We start from the raw sequence: 14,797 nt of genomic DNA on the forward strand, positions 1-14,797 counted from the left end.
GGCTCATCTCTCTATGCCTTCTCAGAGCAGGTTAGGAATAGCACTGTGGCAGTAATAAAGCCAGTCTCCAGTTGAAATTACTGCCAAATAGGACTGTGTTAGAAATATTGTCTCTTACTATATTGTGTCACTTAGAACTTTTTTTTTTCACATCTTGTGTCGCCTCATGGCCACTTGCTGTCAGGTAGTATATAATGCTGCAGGTGGTGAATAGATCATGTTAATATTATAGGTAATGCCAAAAAAAAAAAAGTATCCACCTCATGCTCCCAGAGGCTGTTTTGTCAATATGATAAAAAAGCTCCAGTTCACTCTTGGTTCGGGAAATGATCTAATTATATCACAGCTGGTTATCAGTTAGCAGTGTTTGAGGTATAACGGTAGTTGGCATCAAACAAAGTGATTTAAGAGAGAAATTTTATGGAAATTGCCTTACAATCTGCCCTCAGTTATGTGCTTGTATATGTTTATGATAATAAAGGAAATAGCAAAGGAAAAGCTGTAATTTGAGCTTATAAACAGGATGTTCTTATGGGTGGTCTTAAGTATAGAAGTGCTGACCGTTTGTTTATTCTGGCACACTGCAAAAATAAACTCATTTTCTCTGGCTAGTGTATTTGGTGCTCTGATAATATTTATTGCATTTTTCAATCCTTCAAAGGATGCAGAAATGAATGCCAATTTAACCAGTTTTGTAGTGGCATGCAGTATTGGAAATGTTACCATCCGGGACCTTCAGGATGCTGTCAAAATTACAATTAAACATACCCTATTCCAGGTAAGAAAAAACTGGTGTAACCAGAGGTAAAAAATTGCAAATTGTATCTGGCAGTGGTAGAATCAGTGGTAGAAAGATTATCATTGGTTTTGTTGGGTTTGAGGAAAGATTCCAGTAGAGTGGAAAACTTCACATTTGTTAACAAACACACAACCAATCCAGAGTTTAATAATCATCTAAAATGTAGGTAATTCAACCTGTCCTGCTGCTGTTTCCATGCTGATAATACTTGATACTTAATCAGATGGACTCATAATTTGTGTCAATATTTATTGTTCAAGGGAACTTCAGGTTGATGTGGAGTCTGTGACCAGACATGGACCATTTTATTAATTGTACCTCAAGGAATTTTGTTATTTCTTCATTTTGTGCAAAAAACAAAGGACCGTTACAAAGTGACCAATATTACTGATGGGAAAGGAGAGCCCAGAAAAACCAGTCTTTTGTCTTGTTTTATTTATCAGTTTAAAAAAAAATCCCCATGTGGGTCTCATTTGGCTCTCAGTTATGCTGCTGTAAACCAAGAGAAACTCCACCGGAGGCAATAGAGTCACACTGGTGTCAGACTCTTTAGGTGAGGAGAATCAGGACCATTGACCTTGGGGAAGGGAAAGAGGAAATAATATTTCATATTTCAGTTAGCTTAGATTAGCTGCTTATTATGAAATCCACTTCCAGGTCACACTAGATGGCCTCTAAGTGGATTCAGTAAGTTATTCCCTTCGATTTTTACCCACCATTGGATGCCAGTTACCTGGAGAGTCCCTTGAGAGACCCCAAAGGACGCGAACAAGCAAAAGAACTTCTACTTAGGCCCTGACCTTGCAAAGACTTCATACACATGCTTGACTTCAATGAGATTTCTTACCATGCATAAGGTTAAGCACGTGTATAACTCTTTACGGGATCAGGGCCGGATTTAGGGCAGGACTGTCTTTTTAATATAGTGGGGTCCTGATCCCTGACTGGAATTTGTAGACACTACCACAGTCCAAACAACAATAATATTTCTCTTCAGCTTTTGTGTGAAAACCTAAGTAATGGAACTCCTGCTACGTTCATATATTTTAAGCAAATTTATATTTTAATAGATAAAAATATTCATTTGTATATATGTGTTTAGGAGGATCTTAATCCTACCTGCGTCTTCTGGGATATGAACAAAAACAGTAAGTTTAAAAATTTTGCCAATTATTTTATGTGAGGAATAAAGATGTCTTGGTTTTTAAATCAATCACACACTTGACACCTGGGTAGACAGTGTTTTTGTATTCAGCTAAAATGGATTCTATGTGCCAAAGATGCAGTTATGTAGGTCTTTTCCTTTTCTTTCTTATCAGTACAAAATAGTAAATAGAAACTGGTGAAGCCTGGGATGCAATTGCTTTGCTTGTAACACTTTTTGCTTGTGACAGCCAATAGTAGAAATCTGCAAATAGAATGTTGCACCCAATTCGAATAAGCTTTGTGCCTGGACTGTATATGCATGGGCTTCAACACTGGATACCAAGGCTTCCAAAAGTGTCTGTATCTAAAGACAATCAGCTTTTGACTTTTTTTCCCCACTTGCACAAATAGTAACTAGTCAGGAGCATGGGAAGCCTTTTAATGATCCTTTCTCAAGATTGATCTGGAAAAGATTGCGTATATCTTCATTTTAAAACTATGGGAGCTAGCTAGCTGTGAGCTTGTATCGCTAATCATGAGCCACAAACTCCTCTTGGTTACAAGGCATGAAAGGGAGAAAATTACAATAACAATATGAAAAGAGGCTGAACATCCGCTTCACCAGTGACAATGGCCTGTATGTCAGCAGCTCAGGGCATCCAGAAAACTGGAGTGTGTTCAGAGTTGAACACACAGGCCATTAGCTGACATGCTACCTTACTGAAGAGTGAAAAAAATCTGCTTATGCAATGATAAAAATTAATGGTTTTATACCCTGCTGCTGCCTCTTTCTTCAGCTCCTCCTCCTCTAAAGAGCCAGCTTGGATAGGTTCATGGAACAGGAGTCTGTAAGAATACAAATTTTAGAGTGCTCCAAAACCTCTTGAGCCTCTTGAGTCTATCCCAGGTGACTGCTTAGATGCTCTTCTATCCACTGCAATCTATCTGCTTAATCTACCCTTCTGTAAGAGTACTTCATTGGCAAAAACTCTAGGAAATCCGATACTTCATTCTGCATTGATAAATATTATATTACTGGATTTGATGTATTCAGTGGGGTTTTTCTACTTGAAAGTACACTAGATTTCATGTAGGGGCTCTAGAAGCCTGCCAAAGAAATTGTGGAGAGGTTTTGTGGGTTTTGTTTGCAGTTGTTGTAAGTGTCTGTATTGCTTGTTTTCTGTAGATGGTAATGGTGGTTGGAACCCCACAGGCTGCATTGCACAAGCAGAATCAAGTGAGAATGAGACAGTTTGCTTATGCAATCACCTCACACACTTTGGGGTGCTGATGGTAAGTAGACCTTCATTGTTTGCTGATTATGTGAAACCACAATGTGATGATTTTGTTGGGGGGCAGGAGAGCTCCAGAGGCACGGATGCAAAGCTGCAGTGTTACACAGGAACCTTCCCTAAAATAAAATTGACCCACAGCTAATCCTGAAAAGAACGTAGCACAATGAGTCTTGTTCCTGGCTGAGTCCCAGGGGTGCTATCACAACACAAATAATGGGTAATAATATACTGTGGCCTGCAATATAACTCTGAGCTAGAGTAGTACTAGTCAGACTTGGGTCCAAAAGAAGGCCATTATCCAGTGGAAGTAAACAAGATTCCACACAGAGACCCTGCCAATGCCGAAGCAGAAAAATAAAAGATTTTTGAAGCATATATGTTATTGATAAGATCCTGAAGACACTAGAGACCCCAAAGCCATAATGCATTAAACACTAGGCAAAGAAAAGCCTTGTGGTCATTACCACCCAAATGCCATCTCATTGCTGCTGAACCTCTGACATCAACAGAGAGGCACTCCAAGAAATACTTAAAATGACAAGCATCATTTGACTTTATGTATCAATTTATTCATCTCCAGTATAAGGTGATCCAAGGGTCGAGTTAGTCAGCTGACATCCTAAGTAACCCTCACTTCTGTAATTTTTCTTAAGGGCCCAAGCCAACAAAAATTATTTGTGGTCTTTGGGGTCATGCGAGACCAGAATGCCTTTGATGAGACTCCAGAAGACAGATTTATACAAAGGAAATTGGGTGGGGGAGAAAAACAATGTGCAACTGCCAGCCAGAAAATAGTCCCTACCTCTGTGGCAGGGGGTTTCTGGGATGGCTCAAGGGAAGGAGAACCTGACATTGAGAATTAATGGCTCTAGCTGCAAAGAGGCTGAGAAGATTGCAGAAGAGGGAGGAATTCACAGACTGTGATGGAAGCCAGTGTTATATAGAGACAGAGAGGGTTAGGATGGAGAGCTGGAAATTGAAAAAGAGAAAGATGTAGGGCTGTGAGGGCAGATAAAGTAAGAGAAAATACTCTAAGATTAGAGAGAGGGTGAGAGAGAGAAATATAACTCTGATATAGAAAGATAGATACAAAAAGAGAGAAAAGAGAGTGAACCCTAGTATTACGAAGAGAGAAAGAGAGAGAGGAAAATATATGTCCTGCAATCAGGTAGAAATGCCACTAAAGAGGAAAACACAAGGCCAAAGAGCACAACAAAATCCCATCCTGCAACTCAACAGACTGCAGATTTGAAGAAATTTATATTTATATTTTTACTGTCAAAAGGTATAAACTACTCGATGTAAAGATTTTTTTCCTACTTGCTGTGTTCAGTAAATGGGCTTGATTCAGCCCTGTGCTGTACTAATCTCAAGTCAGTATATTCCAGGGTGCAATGCCTCTACTGGAAGAAAGTTCATCCATAGGGAACTTGTGGTGGTGCAAAACACTTGCCAATTCTGCTCTTCCAGGGGCCTGCAGCACAGCCTTCCAACTGGATGACGCTGGTTAGAAGAAGATATGACCAGGATAACTGGAGGTTGCACTGTTTCAGCACTCATGTCCCCCTGGCACCTTGAACAATACCCTCTATTACAGCCTCTTTTGCAGAATCCTCAGGGAAGAGCTTCATAGCAAACACAGTTTACCTTCCTGTGGGGATGGTGTTGCCCCCAGATGTGTATATAGCCTTGCACCAGTGGGGTGAATCTAAATGTTTCTAAAAGAAAAAATACAAAAAGGAGGGAAAGCTATGAAATTTATGCAGTCTTTTCGGAAAGTCTGATGGTTTTACAAAATCCCCCATCTTCTCTGGGTTCCCACATCCTTAGCAACCTTACTCAATATTGCACTGTACTGCAGCATTCTCTCTAACATTAACATTCCTTGGCTCCGGAAACATTCTTCCAGGGAGAATGTTTGCTACTCGTGCAGGTACATGTGTTTTGATTTAACCAGTTTAACTAGGATATTTTAAAAAGAAAAGTGATAAATATTTGAAATACCAAGATATAAAATGAGGGGAAACAGGAAAATCTTTTCCTTGCAGATGATTTACAGAACCAGGGAGCCATATATTATAAAATTTGGCTTCCCTGAGCCTCATAATATAGTTGCTTTGTTCACATCTTGCTTGAATTTAAATAGGAAAAATGTCATAAGGCTTTTTGTCCTTTTGCAGTCTAATTATATTCTAGCTTCTCATGCTGACAGGGAAAAATGAGCTTTCTTTAGGATATGTTCAATGAGTCCCTTCTCCTAGTCTGAATGTTTTTGTTGCATTAAGAAGTGAGAAGGAAGTCTTCTGAATTTTGGCTGTGTTCCAATGGAAGATTTTTACATACTTTTTACATGCTTTTTCTATTTTAATAATCCTTCTTGACTTTCCACACAGATATTTAGTGCCTTGCATAATGACAGGTTTCAGAGTAGCAGCCGTGTTAGTCTGTATTCGCAAAAAGAAAAGGAGTACTTGTGGCACCTTAGAGACTAACAAATTTATTTGAGCATAAGCTTTTGTGAGCTACAGCTCACTTCATTGGATGAATTCAGTGGAAAATACAGTGGGGAGATTTATATACAAATTTATATATAAATCTCCCCACTGTATTTTCCACTGAATGCATTCGATGAAGTGAGCTGTAGCTCACAACAGCTTATGCTCAAATAAATTTGTTAGTCTCTAAGGTGCCACAAGTACTCTTTTTCTTTTTACAGATATTTAGTTACTTTCACAGGATGTTCTCTGGATTTAAATAAACACTTTTACAAGTGTCTGACACAGACACACAGGAATTGACAACTGCACGCAAGTCTTGCATTTCCCTTGTGAAGAATGGCATATTTTTAGAGTTTAAAAACCCATTTGATAGGTCCTTTACAAAAATAGCTATCAAACAATAGTCTCCATTAAATGTGAGCATTTGCTAATAGTTGCATCACAGAGATGCTGTAGAGTTTCTTGTACTCAGGCCTGGTCCACACTTGAAAATTAAGTCAGTTTAACTACGTTGGGCAGGGGTTTGAAAAATTCAAACCCCTGAGTGATGCAGTTATACTAACCTAAGCCCTTGTGGAGACAGCTCTAGGTCAACGGAAGAATAATTCTGTCGACCCAGCTACCGCATCTCATGGTATTACCTATCCCAATGGGAGAATCCCTCCAGTCAGCATAGGTAATGTCCACACTGAAGTGGTACAGCGGTGCAGCTGTGTCTCTGTAGCATGTTAAGTGAAGACAAGCCCTCAGAAAAAGAAATATCATTGCCATTTATTCTCAGACTGTACTGTGTGGCAATTAGAACTGAACAGAAAAGAGAGGTGAAAATTCCCCAGAATGTTCACATTTAATTTTCAATTTTTGTGTTGAAATGTTGGTTAGTAAGTAAAATATTTGTTCCATGGATGCCTACACACATGTAATCTCTTAGGAGATTGTATTAAACACAGCTATTGTTATGAGAATTTCTGTGATTCTGCTATTCTCCAGCATGGTGTCAATTTGACTATAAATACATTTACAATTATATTTCCTGTAGCAAATTCAATTTAAATGCATTCAGTGTAAAAGAGAGGCGCATATGCGCCTCTGAACATAAAAGGGTTGAGAGGATGAGAAAATTACAAATGATTGATTTTTCTACAAAAGGCCATTTGAATTCTGGGTGATGAAGTATAATGAACAGCAGAGACCTATGTGTAGGGCCCTTCCAATTTCACGGCCATGAAAAACATGTCACGGACCATGAAATAAGCCCTTCTCCGTGAAATCCGATCTCCCCCTGGCTGCTGGAAGTGTCTTAGCCAGGGGGCTCTTAGCTGCAAGTGCTGGCTGGGCTGGGAACGGACAGGACTTGTCCTTCCCCTGCATGGCCACTCTCACTCTCAGGGGAGATCAGACCCACCTTGGAGAGCCTCCCGCTGCTGCAGGAAGCTCCCTGCCCAGCATTGGAAGTTTCTGCAGCTGGAGACTTGTGGAGGTGGGTCCGATCTCCCCCTGCCCCTCAAAGCACCCCAGCCCAGGTGACCACTAGCTGCAAGTCCCTGGGGAGGGACAGGACTTGACCTTCCCTTGCATGGCAGCTCGGGGCAGGGGGGAGGGGGGAGAGGAGATCAGACCCACTTCCAAGTACCTTTTGGGTTGGGAGCCCCACAGTTATACCATGAAATTTCAGATGTAAACAGCTTAAAAAGTGAAACTGACCAATTTTAAAACCCTCTGGCTATGAAATTGATCAAAATGGACTGTGAATTTGGTAGGACCCTACCTATGTGTGTCTGCTGATCCCAGCTGTAACAGTACTTCCAATAATGGTCCCTATGATATTCCACTGAGGGTTACACATGCACACCATGCACCCAGAGTCAGAAAATTTGAAAAGTAGAATCTGTTGGTCCACGCATGCACCTGGCTCACCTTGTGCTTCCGTCCAAGGCGATAAAGGACAGGGTGGACTGACCGCATCTCCAGTTCCTTCTCACCATCGCTCAGTCCTGATTGGAACTTTCAGTGTCTTTGTCTCTGACAAACTTTCAGATAAGGATAGTTGTACGTAGTTTATCAGACTATAGTAATTTTACCACTTTTATTGTAGTTTTTATTAGTCAATACTTTAAATAGACTTTGGGGGATTTTCAACCCCCTACCCTATGTGCAGGTACTGGACGATGCCCAGGAGTCTAGGCTTCAAACGCTGCACCTACTGCCTGCACTCCTTCTTGATCAGCAACAGCCACCAGCATTGCCTCTACTGCCTGGGGGAAGCTCCCATTGCATCCAGGCAGAGTATTTGCCAGTCCTTCCCCAGCCACACCTGAGAAAGCCAGGCTCTTCGCCTCCAGCAGCACATCAGGGAGCTCTCCATGAGACTGTACTCAGACCCATGCCAGGAAACTCCCCCAGTACATCGGCCTGACTCAGCAAGGAATGCGCCTCCCGCTACCATGTCTAAATCCAGTGCTGGAAGTACCACCCCCATGGATCCAATGGCGAGGCCTAGTCAGGAGGTAAGGAAGCACATCCGTGAGCATGGGACTAAGTCTTCCTCCAAATCAAAGATCATGGATGCTGTTTCCACAAGTTGAAGGCATGCAGACAGAGCATAACCTAAGTCCCATAGACATGAGAAAAAGACCCACAAGCAATGGGATCCAGCAGTTCTGAGCACCAATCCATCAATACCACCAGCACAATCAGCCCACAAGATTCTGGGAAAGAGCACATCGCCAGCACTGATACCCAGAAAAGAGAGTGCCTCTTACTTCAGGGAGATCCAGAATTGTGGCCAAACCTCAAGATGTGTTTGCATTGCTGGACCCAGAGTCACCCCCTCCATTGGGTCCCTCCACTTCTAGAGAGATCATATCTCCACTCTGGGATATGCCTCCGGTACGGGATCCCTCATCCTCTGCACAGATATGCTATGCTTTTCCACCAGCTCTGACGGTACTGCCATTGGAACCAGAGTCTGCCTTCTCTTCTCCCAATGAATCAGAACCCAGAGAAGAACCACCCGTGTCATACCATTCCTATGCACCTTCTTGGATACTGTCACATCCATGGCAGCATCTACCACCTCAGAATCATTGGTACCCCATGCCATGGAGACCCCCACAACCTCCCTCAGACCCACCCTATTGGGCATACTGGGGACACTGGGCACAAGTACCTCCCCTCGGAACCTGTCTGATCTATGGGGGAACATTTGTCTGCCTCCCTTTTAAGGGATCTTTCAGGCAGGTGTTTGAATCTGATGGTAGAGAAGGAACCCTTTACTCCATTTCCAGCAATGCCACTGAAACCAGCAAGATTTCCCTCTTCATCTCCGGATGAGGCAGTGACTACAGCATCCCCTTCCTCCCCGGATTACTTTAGACAATTTCAGGACCTGTTGTGGAGAGTCCCAGGGGAAGTCCAGATTCCCCTGGAAGAAATTCAAAACCCCAACACAAGCTGCTAGATATCTTCCACACGTCAGGTCTGGCGAGAATTGCATTACCAATTAACAAAGCTATTCTGGAGCCTGCCAGGACAGTGTGACGCACATCTGCCACATGCACAGCTACCCCTAAAGGGGCCAAAAAGTGCTATTATGTTCCTTCTAAGGGTTCTGAGTTCCTTTTTTCTCATCATCCTCCGAACTTCCTAGTCCAGGCTGCGACCGAATGGGCCAAACAACACCCTTGATCTATGCCAGCTGATAAAGAGGGCAAGCATCTGGACCTTTTGGGAAGCAAGGTATTTTCTTTGTCTAGCCTGCAATTCAGGATTGCAAATTATCAGGCTTTACTAGGCAAATGTGACTTCCTGAATTACAGTAAATTAGAGGAATTTATTGATGGCCTGCCACAACGTGGCTAGGCTTGTTTTTGAGGCGCTTATTGAGGAAGGAAAGCTGGTGGCCAGAATCGGCCCTCCAATTGGCAGTGGATGCAGCAGATACCTCCTCCAGGCCCCTGGCTATGGCCATAGTCATGCATGGGGAGTCTTGGTTCCATTCTTCTGGTTTCCCTAGGGAGGTACAGAACACTGTTGAAGACCTTCCGTTCAATGAATCCCATCTTTTTAACCAGAAGATGGATGAATAGCTGCATCTGCTCAAGGATTCCAGGGCCACCCTTTGATCTCTGGGCATCTATACTCCTGCCCTGAAGCAAAAATTCCACCACCAACCACCTATTTAACACTATAGGTCTCCTCAATTCTACTCTCAGAGACCTTATGAGCCTCCAAGAAAATGTCAAAAGGCACAGAGGTCTTGCCTCCCAGGGCCCCCTTTGCAGGCTTTGACATTAGCTCCAGCCAAGAGGTACTTCTGATACCATCCTGAAAGCTGCCAACCTCTGTGCCTACCATCTCATGACCCTCCGACTCCCTTTGGGGGTCATTTAGCACTATTTCCCCACACTTAAAATGAATAACAATGGACAGATAGGTATTGAACGTCATCCACCATGGTTGTACAATCCTCCAAGACTTCTCTACCCCATCAGAGACCACTCTCATGACTCCATTCTCTCCCAAGAGATTAACTCCTTGTTACAACAGGGACCAGTAGAACACATTCTCCCAAAATATCAGGGAATGGGATTCTGCTCTGAAGAAAGGTGGGTGAAGATCAATCCTTGCTCTCTGGCACCTCAATCACTTCATCCATAAGGTCTACTTTTGTGTGGTCACACTGGATCTTGATATGAAGGATGCTTACTTTCACATCAATATTCATCTGACCCACAGTCACTTCCTGAGAAGTGGGTACCCACCATTTCCAGTACAGAGTGCTCCCATTTGGGATAGCCACCACTCCCAGAGTCTTCACCAAAGTTTTTTTTCCATCCTAGCAGCCTATGTCAGACATTATGGTGTCCTCATGTTTCCATATCTCAATGATTGGCTCCTAGCCACAAGGTCCAGACAATAAACCCATGTGCCAACCCATGTTACTCAACCTTCTTTTGTCCCTCAGAGTCAGTGTCAACATAGAGAAATCGATCCTAAACCCCATGCAGTCTCTGGACTATTGTAAGTTTGGTCACAGCATGAGCTTTCTTGCCTGGAAACTGTCCACTGGTAATGGACAGAACTCACAACATAAACAAATCAATATGTTCCAGCCAGGACTTGCCTGTCCCTCCTCGGCTACATGGCTTCATGTACTTACATGACCTCCTTTGCACAACTCCATCTTCACTGCCTCCAGACATGGCTCCAGTCTATTTACTCTCCAAACTGCCACTCCAAAGTGCTATTATCACTCCAATGGTGGACAGACCCACATGTGTGTAGGTTCCCTTTCTTTCTGCCTCCCCAGAGAAGATGATTATCACTGACACATCCCTGGTGGGCTGGGGGACTCACTTCGGTGACCAGATGGCTCAAGGAAAATGGACTTCCAGAAATCCAGGATGCACATAAACATCCTGGAGCTCTGAGCTGTGAGAAGAGCATGCCAATCCTTCCTTCCTTCCCTTCATCTGCTCCCATGTGGTCTCATCACGTCAGACAACACTACCACTGGTTTTTACATCAACAAACAGAGGGACAAGATCATCTGCACTGTATGCAGAAGTGATCAATCTCTGCAACTGATGCATCAATCACCAGATCCTTTGTCTTCATCCTATCTTTATGGGACACAGAATGTATTCACAGGCTTACTCAGCAGACATTTTGTGATTGACCATGAGTGGGAACTTCACGATTCAATAGTACACAACATCTTCACTCCATGGAAGACACTAACCAGGTGAACAGCAAATGCACAACGTACTGTTCCAGAGGAGCCCTCAGTCACCATTCCCAGGATGACACCCTCCTGCTCCTTTGGTCAGACCAACTATGCCTTTCCTCCACTACTGCTCCTACCTTGAGTCCTGCACAAGATTCAGTGAGACAGAGCAATGGTAATTCTGATCACTTCCTGCTGGCCCAGACAAATTCTGGTTCCCCAATATTCTCCGCATGTCATCTGCTCACCAATTCCCATCCCCAATTGTCAAGATCTGCTGACCCATTGCAAAGGAAAGATCAGACCTCCCAATCCACATGCAGTACACCTCAGAGCATGATATTTGGATGGGTATCTGCCTTAGAATGAACATGCTCTTCAGCTGTACAGAACATCCTTTCTAGCAGCAGGAAGGACTGCAACAGATGTTGTTATCAGGGCTAGTGGTGATGTTTTTCATCATGGGGTCAACAAAAAGGTGATTTACCAGAATCAGTGCAGAGGGATCCCCCCCTCATACTGGACTATGTTCTGTCACTAAAGTCATTGGGTTTCGCCTTCAATTCTTTGAAAGTACACCTGGTGGCGATTAGCACATTCCACCCTCTGGTGGAAGGTTTCTCTATCTTCACACACCCACTAACTGCCATCAGAACCTTCTCACCAACCGATAGCTCTTCAATGGGACCTGAATCTTGTTCTCTCTGTGCTAATGAAGACTCCCTTTGAACCTTTAGCGTCATGCTCTATGTCCCTCCTTTCCATAAAAGTTGCCTTCCATGTTGCTACCACTTCCGTGAGAAGAGTTGGCGAAGTCGGTGCTATGATGTCAGACCCACCTTTCACAGCTTTCCATAGAGATGAAGTCTCTCTACAACTACACCCCAAGTTCTTACCAAAGGTGGTTTCTCAATTTCACATCCATGAAGCCATTTACTTACCTGTTTTCTTTCTGAAACCACATGCATCTGCAGCGGAATGTTGACTACATTCCCTCCATGTTCGACAAGCTCTGTACTTCTACCTGCAGAGAATTAAACCAATCAGGAAGTCCCATAGACTATTTATTGCAATAGTAGAGAGACTCAAGGGACAGGCCATCTCCACCCAGAGAATCTCCAAGTGGATTTGCGGGGGTGTATCAAACTCTTATACCCGCTGTCTGGTCTACCTCCCCCTGTAGGGTTACAATCTCACTCCACAAGGGCTCAGGCTTTGACCTCGGTCTCCCTTCAGAATGTGCCACTCATTGACATATGTAGAGTGGCCATGTGGAGTTCTCTACATATCTTTGCTATGCATTATGACTTAGTACAATAATCAGCAGTGGATTCCTCCTTTGGTATGGCAGTCCTTCATGCTACTGTTCCATCCTCATCCTCACACCCTTGTCCACCATAATGAACTGCTTGTTCATTACCCTCAGTGGAATACAATGGGTAGAAAGCTGGCTAGATTGTCGGGCTCAACGGGTAGTGATCAATGGCTCCATGTCTAGTTGGCAGCCGGTGTCAAGTGGAGTGCCCCAGGGGTCGGTCCTGGGGCTGGTTTTGTTCAATATCTTCATAAATGATCTGGAGGATGGTGTAGATTGCACTCTCAGCAAATTTGCGGATGATACTAAACTGGGAGGAGTGGTAGATACGCTGGAGGGGAGGGATAGGATACAGAAGGACCTAGACAAATTGGAGGATTGGGCCAAAAGAAATCTGATGAGCTTCAATAAGGATAAGTGCAAGGTCCTGCACTTAGGACGGAAGAATCCAATGCACCGCTACAGACTAGGGGTCGAATGGCTAGGCAGCCGTTCTGCGGAAAAGGACCTAGGGGTGACAGTGGATGAGAAGCTGGATATGAGTCAGCAGTGTGCCCTTGTTGCCAAGAAGGCCAATGGCATTTTGGGATGTATAAGTAGGGGTATAGCGAGCAGATCGAGAGACGTGATCGTTCCCCTCTATTCGACATTGGTGAGGCCTCATCTGGAGTACTGTGTCCAGTTTTGGGCCCCACACTACAAGAAGGATGTGGATAAATTGGAGAGAGTCCAGCGAAGGGCAACAAAATGATTAGGGGTCTAGAACACATGACTTATGAGGAGAGGCTGAGGGAGCTGGGATTGTTTAGTCTGCAGAAGAGAAGAATGAGGGGGGATTTGATAGCTGCTTTCAACTACCTGAAAGGGGGTTCCAAAGAGGATGGCTCTAGACTGTTCTCAATGGTAGCAGATGACAGAACGAGGAGTAATGGTCTCAAGTTGCAGGGGGGGAGGTTTAGATTGGATATTAGGAAAAACTTTTTCACTAGGAGGGTGGTGAAACACTGGAATGCGTTACCTAGGGAGGTGGTAGAATCTCCTTCCTTAGAGGTTTTTAAGGTCAGGCTTGACAAAGCCCTGGCTGGGATGATTTAACTGGGAATTGGTCCTGCTTCGAGCAGGGGGTTGGACTAGATGACCTTCTGGGGTCCCTTCCAACCCTGATATTCTATGATTCTATGATTCTATGACCATTACTCAAAGAAGAAGAGGCAGTTACATGTAACTTGAGGTTCTTCAAGATGTGTGGTCCTTAGCTGTATTCCACATCCCCCTCTCCTATGGATGTGCTGGATTCATGGTGGAGAAAGAACTAGAAACACAGTTGGTCCACCCCTCTCTTTATCATTTGGATCAGGAGCATTACTTTTCAAATTCTTCAACTCCAGGGACATGGTGCACATGCATAACCCTCCATGGAATACAGTTAGGGACCACACATCTTAGAGAACCTCCACTTACAGGTAAGTAACCTCCTTTTACGGCACAATGTTTTCTACTGATCCCAGTACTTACTTACGGCACAATGTTTTCAAGGGATGTGGGAAGGAAGTCAGATGTATGACAACTACGTACTAAATATCCAGTAAACTCAACCTCTAGAATTGGGATTATATAGATATTGCCTAAGTGTTCTTGAATTTTTGCTTCACTTCACACCAACAAACAGTGTCATGCTCATAAAAAAGGAGTTTGCTGCAACTTACACCTCTTCCTCTTTTCTCATGTAGGACCTCCAGGGAACTGCTTCACAAATAGATCCACAAAATAACAAAGTCCTCACCTTTATCACCTACATTGGTTGTGGGATATCTGCCATATTTTCAGCTGCAACTCTTCTGACATATATTGCTTTTGAGTAAGTATTTGTGCCATCGAAAACAATTCAAAACAAATATTTTGTTTGTAACCACAGGCCAGGATATTTTGTTTGATTGGATCGGGATGCCCATGCGTCTCACAAAAAGTGGCTGAACACCACTGTGCTCCACTGTTAGGTGTGGAATGTTTCTTATA

The 14,797-nt window shown here is 43.5% G+C and overlaps 1 protein-coding gene across 3 annotated transcripts in view; it reads left to right on the forward strand.

Moving 5' to 3' along the window:
* Positions 1–14,797, forward strand: part of ADGRG6 (adhesion G protein-coupled receptor G6) — a 154,076-nt gene that overhangs the window by 116,943 nt on the left and 22,336 nt on the right. For all 3 annotated transcript variants that reach the window (XM_073337489.2, XM_073337490.2, XM_078852202.1), the window contains 4 exons: positions 662–778; positions 1,902–1,947; positions 3,132–3,238; positions 14,512–14,639. In XM_073337489.2, coding sequence (XP_073193590.2) covers positions 662–778; positions 1,902–1,947; positions 3,132–3,238; positions 14,512–14,639 — 398 coding nt within the window. The remainder of the gene's footprint in view (positions 1–661; positions 779–1,901; positions 1,948–3,131; positions 3,239–14,511; positions 14,640–14,797) is intronic.

This window comes from Lepidochelys kempii, chromosome 3, assembly GCF_965140285.1.
Source record: "Lepidochelys kempii isolate rLepKem1 chromosome 3, rLepKem1.hap1, whole genome shotgun sequence".
NCBI lineage: Eukaryota > Metazoa > Chordata > Testudines > Cheloniidae > Lepidochelys > Lepidochelys kempii.